The 12,048-nt window shown below is 37.0% G+C and overlaps 1 protein-coding gene across 1 annotated transcript in view; it reads right to left on the reverse strand.

The window, feature by feature from the left end:
- Window positions 1-1,244: 1,244 nt before the first annotated feature.
- Window positions 1,245-12,048, reverse strand: part of LOC149784096 (uncharacterized) — a 71,712-nt gene continuing 60,908 nt past the window's right edge. The window contains exon 2 of the mRNA XM_089932945.1: window positions 1,245-5,217. Within this exon, the coding sequence (XP_089789071.1) occupies window positions 5,008-5,217 (210 nt within the window). The 3' untranslated portion in view covers window positions 1,245-5,007. The remainder of the gene's footprint in view (window positions 5,218-12,048) is intronic.

A 12,048-nucleotide genomic window follows, 5' to 3' on the forward strand; every position in this document is an offset into this window, starting at 1 on the left:
CAATCAGAATCGAGATAGGGGAGAGACCTTGATTTGGGTAGAATGATATCTCCGCGTCTTCTGGCCAGAATTAGTTCGCTGAGAGAAATTACCCAGAGGAGAGGTTAGCGTAACTCCGAATAGCCATTCGTTATTGGCGGGAAAATCTTAGAGTAGGAAATTCTAAGTAGAGGGCTTCAAATAAGATCAGTAGGATATTTGTTCGGTCTTTGTGGAATGCGACTGCATTTTAATTGTAGGTTGTATGTATACTTTATTATTACTAGAATTGTAGTACGAAGAATTACTTTGTTTTGTTAATATTTTTGCATATTTTGAAGAAATGAGTTGATATTTGTAAAGAATTATATAGCTTGCTAGCCATCGCAAGAGTTAATATTGTAATTCGCTATGTGGGTATTTTATAGTAGACTAACACATATGTTCATGTGATTATAGATTTTGCCATTGTTGAATATTTGTGTAATGTACAGACATGCATCTGATTGTTGTCAGATTGTAGCACGATGAGATTAAATATATGTGTATATACTGTCTGACGCAATGTATTGATGTCTGTATGACAATTCGCTGATACTGTGTTATTACGCCATTGTTTACCCTGCAAGAATTGTGGGAATTTCGATGTGTACGCATGAGTGACCGAAACCGTGATAGCTTATCTGATGATTAATGGTCGATATAGTGTGAGGTGTGATTCGATAAAACACATGTTAACGCCTTGTGGTTTTTCACAGGAAGCTTTGAGGGACAGACCAGTTACAGTTTGGTCTCATAGTCTCAGATAGAGAGATGGAAGAAAGGAGAGGAAAGGAGAGAAGTCAGGAGAAGGGAGTCTCGGAGCGAAATTGGAGGAGGAGATAGTAGAGAGGGAAACATAGTCGAAGGAGGAGTTAGAGGAACAGAAAGAAGGAAGGAATTAGCGGGAAAGAAAGAGGAAGCTTTGAGGGACAAACCAGTTACAGCTTGGTCCCGTAGTCTCAGATAGAGAGACAGAGGAAAGGAGAAGAAAGGAGAGAAGTCAGGAGAAGTTGAAGTTTGGGAGCGGAATTGGAGGAGGAGATTGTAGAGAGGGAAACGGAGCTGAAGGAGTTGTTAGAGGAACGGAAAGAAGGAAGAAATTAGCAGGAAAGAAAGAGATGAGTAGATACAAGGACGGGAGAAAATCGAACTCACACTGTAAATCACGGGATGAATTAGGCTGTCACTTGGTCGAGGGAAAGACGAGTGATTGGAAGTTATCGTTTTAAATTATCAAATTTATTAAATTGTTATTGATTGAATTTCATCCTCGTGTTCTCTATAATTTAACCGTCGGCATTGCTGACTGGGTTCTCAGAGCTGTAAATCTACCTCGTCACTAATTTAACTTTCTAACCTCACGAGCCAGGGTGGAACTTTCATCATGATTTAATTAAATTATATTGGAAGAACCCCACCCCAATGCGTGCAAACGTCACACTCATGTTTCTTTAAAGAATTACTTTGTGCAAACATTTCATCACAAACTTTGCATTTGAATGGTTTATCTCCAGTATGTGTTCTCATGTGATTCTTCCAATGACTACTCTCTCTAAACATTTTATCACAAACTTCACATTTGAATGGTTTATCTCCATTATGTGTTCTCATGTAATTCGTCAATGTTCTCCTCTGTCCAAACATTTTATCAAAAACTTAACTCCAGTACGGATCCTCATGTGCTGCTTCAAACTACTTCTATCTCCAAACAGATTATTACAAACTTCGCATTTGAATGGCTTATTTCCGGTATGGATTCTCAAGTGAGTCTTCAAAGTGCTCCTCTGTCCAAACATTTTATGACAAACTTCACATTTGAATAGTTTATCTCCAGTATTGATTCTCATGTGATTTTTCAAACAGCTACTTTGTGCAAACATATCATCAATAACTACTATGTCCAAACATTTTATTACACACTTCACATTTGAATTGTTAATCTCCAGTATGGATTCTGATGTGGTTCTTCAAATGACTACTCTCACTAGGGTCTCCCTAAACACAGTAATGTACACTAATGGGGCTGTAATGGACAGTAATGGGCTATAATGGACAGTAATAGAAGATTGCGAAAGAAATTATAGTAATGTACATTAAATATTATAATTTTTATTGTACAAAATCATAAATAACAAATGTGGTTGTGATATAGTTTTATTAGTGCACATAATAAGCTTTAATTAAAATATTGCCAAAACTTCTCTCTCCCTCTATATATATATATAATCTTTACTAAGACTGTCCTACTTTTTTATTTTGTTCTAGTCTGACTCCGCTCAGATCTCATCCTTTTTCTCTGGTGAGGTTTTTTCACTCCTGAAGGTGTCTTTGGTATAGTGATTTTACCATGTGTCGACCTTACTTTTAACTTATTTGTACCCTTGTCTTTGAGAAACTTTCTGAATATTGGTTCTCATTATTTACGATCAAAATCAAATTTAATAAATGTACCAATAAAAATGAACTAGTTCATGTCAACCAGATATATAATATACCAGTAATTTTATCATTTTTAAACAGTAGATATATTGATTAAAACTAAACAATCCAACATGTACTCCACAATAATAAATACAAGACATGTACACATATAACTATATTTAAGTAAGTAAACACAAACTAAAAATCAAATTTCAGTAAGTCTCAGTAATTTACAGATTCCTAAAATTAAAGATCATTACAATCAAAAATGTATTTGGTCTCCTGAAAAGTTGCAAGAAATTGAAATCGAGGTTATATAATTACAAGTCTAATAATAGGACCATTATAAATGTTTGGGAGAAACTTATCGAATAGCCTAGAAAATAAACAATAAAATCCTTATAAAATAATTCATTACTTTTTGAAGTCGTGTGATACCCATCAAGTAATCATACTGGCCTCCTAACGAAGGACACTAACGACAGATGTAGCTCTCATCAATGGAAGACCATGTCTTAAAGTCTTTGCACATTGTCACTTCGCACGTAGAGTGGAACCAAGAATCACATACCTGAATCAAAATGTATAGATGCAAACTGCCGGCAGTCACAAATTGAAATGGGTAAACTATTAACATTTATATGTATGTAAATTAATAATAATAATAATAATAACTTTATTTTATGATGCTAATCCAATTAGTTCTAGGAAGGTCATGGGTGTATCTAATTTAGATATATCAGATGGTTTAAGATTTGACATAAACATCCAAAAGTAATTTGTGATGTGGGCTCTTAAAAGAATCAAGTATGTTGAAAATAATATACATAATAGATATATATATATATATATATATATAGATAGATATAGATATACAGAAAGAATAAATGAGAAGATAGATAATCTTTTCTTGTAATATTTCCAGTGGATAATTTTGGGAGTTCAAATATAATAGCCTATGAGAAAGATAAAATATGATTTATTTCATGGCCTGATTAAAAACAACAACAATAATTCTAGGGAGCATATTACCAACATCATTTAAAATAGGCTTGAGTCATTACAACATGGATGATTTGCAAAAAAATATACAGAAACAGCATAATACATTACTACAGTAAAATACCTAATATGCTTATCATGTATCATCTGACAATAAAGTTGCTGAGATGTATGAATACCATTACGAGAGAGATGGAGAGAGAGAACATGTATTATCGAGGTAATGGAATTCATCACCCAAAATGTTATATGATATTCAGTACATTCTCTTCTTTTAAATTCATTTTACTACATTACACTGACCATTTTCAAGATACATACCAGTATGCAACTGGCAACAAATGACATCAAACTGGTCAAATTTTCTTATCAAAGTCTCAATTATAAGACGGAAAGATGGAATGCTAATTTAAAGACTAAAAATCATCATTTTGCGATCAGTGACATACAATAATCAATCTGATAATAAAGCTAATGATAAAATGCAATTAATACTGAAAAACATCTACTTTACCAAGTTTAACTTAGTTAATTTTTATATTCGATGTTGTTAACATTACATAACCAGGGCATATATACGCTTGGGAACATGATATTTATAATTCTAATCGCTTCTTTCATCTTTCCTTTTAACATTTGAAAGCATATTATTGAAGCACTCTGTTTATTATAAATGGCAACAACTGACCATTTTATTGGCAGTTATGTGTTTTATGTAGATACTGTTTAAATTTAAACACAGATAACATTAGGTTTGCAAATTCAAATGAATGATTGTACAGACAGTTCAAAGAATTTGCAAGGATAATATAATAATTAATAATGATATATATTAAAGATAATTAAATGGAAACGAAACAATATATAAGCAATTCAAAATATGACATACCTAACATAAAAGACAGCCCGACTCACAAGCTTTTTTACAATCACCGCAATGAAACTGTTTCTTGCTCTTTCCTTTTACCATTCTGATAATATCCAAGATATCACAAACTTCCACTAAATTGAAAACTTTAACACGGTGAATAGAAAACTATTTTTTGGTCTGACTGCAATCTTCTTATATAAGGAATATATGTCTATTGGATATTGTTATTATATAAGGAATATATGTCTATTGGATATTGTTATTATTTGATAACATAGATTAGTATATACCGTTCACAAGTGCCAACATATATATTTTGTTTTGTTATACATATTTGATTCCCCCAGAAGATCGCATCTGTGTATACAGAGCAAATATATTGGACATAAGTTTGTCAACTTACCAGTTGACATACATGAATAGAATTAAAGGAGAGGGATGAAAGAATGATAAAGTCAGAGGGATAGTGATTCATGTTGTCTGGAATGTAAAATTTTAAATAACAATCATGATGAAACAAAAATAATAATCAATTTCTGCATATAAATAATATAAAACTAGTTCCAGTAATTTACTCCATTCCTGTAATTTCTCTTACATTACAATATTTTCATCTCCATTACTGTACATTACTGTGTTTAGGGAGACCACTCTCACTAAACATTTTATCACAAACTTCACATCTGAATGGTTTATCTCCAGTATGCATTTTTATGTCTCTCCAGATTACTACTCTCTCTAAACATTTTATTGCAAGCTTCACACTGAAATGGTTTTTGTCCAGTATGTATTCTTGTATGTTTCTTTAAAAATTTACTTTCTGCAAACATTTTATCACAAAATTCACATTTGTATGGTTTAACTCCAGTATGTATCCTCATGTGCTGCTTCTTTTTCCATACGAGTTATCATAAAACTTCTCATTTGAATGATTAATCTCCAGTATGGATTCTCATGTGTGACTTCAGATGACTACCCTCTCTAAACATTTTATCACAGACTTCACATTTGAACAGTTTATCTCCAGTATGGATTTTCATGTGTCTCTTCAGATGACAACACTCTCTAAACATTTTGTCGCAAGCTACACATTTGAATGGTTTATCTCCAGTATGGATTCTCATGTGAGTCTTCAAACTGATCATCTGTCCAAACATTTTATCACAAGCTTCACATTTGAATGGTTTATCTCCAGTATGGATTCTCATGTGGTCCTTCAAATGACTACTCTCACTAAACATTTTATCACAAAGTTCACATTTGAATGGTTTATCTCCAGTATGGATATTCATGTGTCTCTTCAAATGACTACTCTGTCTAAACTTTTTATCACAAACCTCACATCCGAATGGTTTTTCTCCAGTATGGATTTTCATGTGTCTCCCCAGATTACTACTCCGACTAAACATTTTATCACAAAATTCGCATTTGAATGGTGTATGTCCAGTATGGATTCTCGTATTTTTTTTTAAACATTTACTTTGTGCAAACATTTTATCACAAAATTCGCATTTGAATGGTTTATCTCCAGTATGGATTCTACTGTAGTTCTTCAAATGACTACTCTATCCAAACACTTTATCACAAACCCCACATTTGAATAGTTTATCACAAGTATGGATTCTCATGGTGTTCTTCAAAGGACTACTTTGTGCAAATGTTAGAACCATCACATTTGAATGGTCTAAACTCCAGTATGTATGACGCTTCAAAAGACTACGCTGTCTAAACTTTTCATCACAAAGTTTACATCTATATGTTTTATCTCCAGTGCTTCATGTCACTCTTCTAACTGCAACATCGTGAGGTATAATATTAATCAAAGGCCAGTTCAAGCACCGGATAAAGCACTGGATTCTCATTGGCTCGTTCGCAGGAAGTTGACTGAGCAGCAGAGAGACTGGGCCCACCAACTATTTCGTCCAACAGGACCATCTATCGAAAACTTTTCTGATAGAAGGTCTTATTTCACAAAAATAACCCTTCTATTCAGAAACTATGATGACTAAATCCTCTTTTCTGGATAGAAGGGTTATTTCGACAAAGATAACTCACTATAAAAAATGTTTCTTGACGTGGTGACGTCGACGATGACGTTGGCGGCCCAGTCTCTCTGCTGCTATCATGAAAAATATTTTAGGATTTCTGTTGTCAATTAAAAATTTAAGTTAACAATAATGGCCAACATCGGAGAAGCACATTCTGCTAGACTAGCTCGAGAGCGACTAGAAGCAATAAAAAAGTTTCTTCCTGTTCGTGATAGTGTCAGAGAAAAATTACAAGCACGGCAGCAAGCACAAGTTGAATTTGCAACAGGTGCAGAAGAATTATTTAAACCCGTTACAACAGCTACTGAAAAGGCTGCGGTGGTCACAGAAAGAGCTTTACTAGGAGAACCTAAGGATGATATCAAAGAGGAGGAGGAACGAAGAAAGGGTATTCTTCCAGTGTTAAAACAAACCGCTGAGCAAACTGAAAAGATTGCTAGAAGAACCAAACAAACAAAAAAGATTTTACGAGATCTTCCAACTGATATAGCTGTAGCTCAACCTCCGCCCGTCGGCAAAGAAATACTTGAAGGTATTGGGCAAATTCGTGCTGAACTCGCGTCCAAACCAGTAAAGGAAAATATTGGACTGATTGCAAAATTTAGAGAAGGGTTTGTCAAAGATATTAAAAATACTCCAAGAGAAGAATTGCCCAGAAAAATATTAATTGGTATGTTTAATAAATCTAGTATCTTAAACCCCGGTTTTGAAAACGTGAATGATGATAATTTTATTAAATGGCTATATCGTATATATAAAAACAAAAAACAAGCCAGAGACGATGATTTAGAATACAGACGTCTCCTTGAAGAAGTAAAAAGAGTTTATAACGAACAGGTAAAACAACTAGAATCCTCCCAGCAGAAACCTTCTTCATCTTTACAACAACAACGGCAGAGGATAACAGATACTGACCTAGTCCCGTTAAGTGAATATGAGGTTGCATCTGAACAAAGTCCACGTCGTCAAAAATCCGAGCCAACTAGGTCGCCGATAATTGGTTTAACAACATCTCCTGAAAGTTTACCGCAAGATATTTTAACCCCAAGAATTGCAACAACTGGAAAGGGTTTAAATATTTGCCCTGATAATATCATCAATGATGTATCACGGCTAGAAGTTCTCATTGGAGGAAAACGAGCCGGAAATAACTCTCCGGAAATAATTAATGAAGCGGCTGATATCTGTCAGCGACTATTTCGCGGCGGCATCATGGATACTCACATCTATCGGGAACTTATTGATGAACTCGTCGATAGCGACTGAAGTCGCCGCGATTAGAGAAATAACTAATTAAATAAATGATAGTACACAATTCTCAACGTAGACCAGTCATGGTCAGAGTGGTAAATTCACGACTACCCGTATACAGGATGACTTATGGAAACGGATTCGGCGATGTTGTTACGGGTTTATTTGCGGGAAAGGCACCTAAAGCAATACCGATCGCAAAACAATTAGGCATGAAAGCCATTGATGTTATTAAAGATGAAGCTATTGGCACTGCTGGTAGCGCTGCCGGTAAAGCATTCACGGCGATCAAGGGCAGACTAGCACGACTGATACGTAGAAAACCTCCACCGGTAAAATTACCAGCCACCGCAGACATGCCAGCGGATGTCAGTAAAGTAATAAACGAAGCCGCAAATCAAAAGCTAGCCGCGCTAGTCAACGAAATTCCTGAACAAAATAAACACAAGTTTGGTCGCGGGAAGTGGTCTCCGTTTTAGACGATAACTTTTACAATAAAATGTTCAAACTGGAATCCGATACAGCATTCGACGTAGACAAGCCAGTCTCTAAAAATGAATCAGTGCGTGATTATCAGTATTACTCTTATGACGCACGAGAACCAAACAGACGAGGACGAATTGAACTTCAGGTTCAGGATACCAGTAGATATTTCCTGCCTGCCGAAGCATTTATTGAGGTAGAAGGTGAAATTATAAGAGACATTAACACAGAATACGTACCTGATGTTAAAGTCGGTTTTGTCAATCATGGAATTATGGCGCTGTTTAGTAGCGCTATTTATATGATTGATGGAAAAAATATCGAAGCGATTCAGAATGATGTCGATGTTGCTACAACAATAATTGGTTTAGCGAGATATTCTGATGATTATACAAGATCAGCTGGTCCATCAATGATGTTTGCCAAGGACACTTCTAATTTTCCTAACAGTGATCAGTACAATATTAGACGACCAAAAATCTTTGCCGATAACGCTGACGCTGATGTGTGGCCGGTGGTTCATGGTGCTAATACAGAATTTAATTTAGGTTTCGCTACACGCAGACACATGCTAGTAGGAAATCGTAGAATTTTTTCTTGTGCGATTCCGCTGTCTCATATCTTTGGATTTTGCCGGGGTGTCAGAAAGGTAATTTTCGGAGCAAAACATACAGTCGTGCTTGTTAGAAAAACCAACGACAATGATGCGCTATGGCGACCTATAGGTGACCCTGGTCAGGTAAACATAACAAAACTATCACTGTGGATGCCGGTATTGTCCCCTGCAATTGCCCAAGAACAGCGACTGCTTTCTTTCATGGATCAAGGTGGCAAAACGCTGCTATCGTGGCTTACAACAACCACAGATAGTTATCGCAGTACCGTCAATGGTACATTCACATGGCAGATAGCATCACAGCAGGGGGTTGCCGCGCCGCGACATATTTTCATTGCTTTTCAGGATGTTAGACGAATAGGTGATCAAACACGTTCGCATATGATATTTGATCAACTTGGTATCACTGACGTTTCTCTGAAAATAAACGGGCATCAAGAACCAGCTGAAAATATACAATTAAATTTTGGTAACAACCATGTTGCACGTGCATATCAACGATTGACAAAGTATCTAGCGCGTGATCTAAATATCGACACTGGTTTGCAAATATCGCAATTGGATTTTATATCTAATTATCCAACCTATTACTTCTCGCTGGAGCATCTTGATTTAACCAGACAGTCTGTCGTCGATATTCACCTCAGGGCTACCGTAGATAGAAACGTAGCGGCTATAGCTGATTACAGAGCCGTCGAGGTCATACTTTCCGATAAAGCAATGTTGCTTGAAGGTACTGGCGGCCGAATGAGAGTCATCGATGCTCCCGTGGAAAACTTGTAAACAATTAGATCAATATCGTATTAAATAAAATGTCATACAGTCATGTTAATGTCACACTGACTCCTGGTCAGGTGAAGAAATTACAATCGAAAAACGCAAGCACATGTGGGACATCAATAACACTAAAACACGATCAGCTAGCGGGCGGTCCAAACAAACTGTCATTGACTAAAACCCAACAAAAACATTTCAATAAAGCGAAACAAGCAACGACTGGAGTTCGACTTGATCTCTCTCCGGCCGCGATCAAAGATATGGTCAAAAAAACCGGCGGAATACTTCCATTTCTTCCAATAATTGCCGCAGCACTAGCACCAGGAGCAGCCGCAGCAGCAAAGGCAGCCGCGTTAGGAGCTGTTGGAACCGCTGCTGGAATGGCACTAAAGAAAGCCACCGGGAAAGGATACAAAAAAAAAAGGGATCCGGTCTAAGACTTCCAGGAACTCGGCGTCATGGTACCCAAAAAAGTTTTAAGTGTTTTGAAAAACGCTAGCGTTTTCACACCGATGTCCAATTTTGATTTGCTTGATGCTGTTAAACAATTACGTATAAAGAATTTCAGAGGTGTATTTATGCGAGATGAATTACCAGCACGACCGAATAGCACAGAAACCGGTATTATTAATCTCGACAACAAGGAAGGTCCTGGAACTCACTGGGTTGCTTACGCGATCGATCCACGTGGAATTATCTATTTTGACTCGTACGGGCTAGCACCGCCAGTTGAGTTTTTCAGGTACGTCCAAAGATTTTCCAACATTCCAGTTTGGCAGTCAACGTTACCAACACAAACACTGATTGATCCTCCGATATGCGGTCGTGAAGTATTAAATGTTCTTGATGTGATGTCGAAATCAGCGAGTCCTCCTCACAAAGTCGTGCATGAATACACCACAGATGTGATTTCTAAATTTAAACAACCCCATAACTAATAATGGTTGATATTTATGGAAGATCAAGCAGAACAAAGGAAGAAAAAAAAAGATATTGATTTATCAGTGTATGCGACCAAAGATGAAATTGATAATCTTTTAACGTTAACCGGGATAGACCCAGATGAGGTTGTTATTTTTCAGGACAGGCACGGCAAACTAAAAACCAGTAACATTAAGTGGAATCACATAATTCGCAGGGTTATTGGAGTTACCACGGACAACATCGTTGTATTCACTGACAGCGGCAGAATCAGAGATTCGTTGATATCAATCGCGGCGCTTCGAGATGATGCACAAAAGGCTGCAGAAAGACGTGTAGCAAAGACCGGTGATACAATGACAGGTGAACTCAGCATGAACGGTAACAAAATAACTGTGTTAGCGGATCCGGAAGGCCCCGAAGATGCCACCAACAAAAAATATGTAGACACCATTGACGGTAAACTAGCCACGTTGCGGGCAGAGTATGATGTTCACGTGGGCGCGTTTACAAGACTTCGAAGAAACTTCGCAAAAGCTGATGAGTCCATTGATAAGTTCTTTGGGGTCCCTCCAGTCATCGACATGAAACTTTATGAAATCATACCAAATCTTACCGCTAACGCCAACGATATCAACAAGATTAATACCCGGTTAGGTGTAGTCAGAACAGAAAAAAGTTTTTCAGATCAAATCGCGTTGATAGAAAATAACATTAACACGATCACACAAACACAGCAAAACATCGTAGCGGGAATTCCTGAGATCGTTAACAAAACCAGTCTAATTAAAGTCCCCACTGGAGTTACCTCCGGGCATATCACCAACATCGCATTCACGGTATCATCGGGATTTGCAACATGGTCCCGACAAAATAATACTATCAAATATACAGCAACAGCCACTGGCGTGTATAGACTGTCTGTGTTTTCCGCCGCTAAATTTGAAATCTTCACAACATATCCCTGGAGACATTCCACCGACAGGTTTTCCGGGGTTGTAACTGTAATATTAAACAGCGGAACCGGAGAAATATTTATACTTGAAGCCGCAGACAAGAAATTAACCGCAACATCTTACTGGTGGTGTTTGGAATTCGTCGCAGAAACGCCTCAGTTGGTTACCGCGTAAATAATAAAAATGAAATCAACATCAACGACAACATTAGATGCTCAGCAATACCGGTACGATCAGGTACGCGAATGGCAGTCAATGTTGAGAAGCGCCATTGACAGATGCGCAACAAAGATAAAAAATACAAACGGCGTGTGACCGCGCTAGACACAATAGTGTATTCGGTATCCGCGGTAGTTGCATCCACGGGTGTGCTATTGTCAGCGTTGACGCCAGTGACAACTGCAATAACGATTACAATCACAATTTCAGCATCAACGACGATTGCAGGAGTTGCTAATATAATTGCAAAAAAGATATCCTCGTGCGCGATAACAAAATTACACGAATATGAGCGGCTAAACAACGCAGCCAACAGCGCCTACTCGAAATTGTCCTCGTTGATATCATCCAGCCTTGACGATACAACAATATCAGATTCCGAATTCACGTTGATGTCTGGCATATACAACGATTACGAACGTGCAAGGAATTTTAATTTGAAAACGATGAAGATAAATAATG

The sequence above is a fragment of the Sinohyriopsis cumingii genome, chromosome 14 (assembly GCF_028554795.1).
Source record: "Sinohyriopsis cumingii isolate HCF-2022 chromosome 14, ASM2855479v2, whole genome shotgun sequence".
NCBI classification, from domain to species: Eukaryota; Metazoa; Mollusca; class Bivalvia; order Unionida; family Unionidae; genus Sinohyriopsis; species Sinohyriopsis cumingii.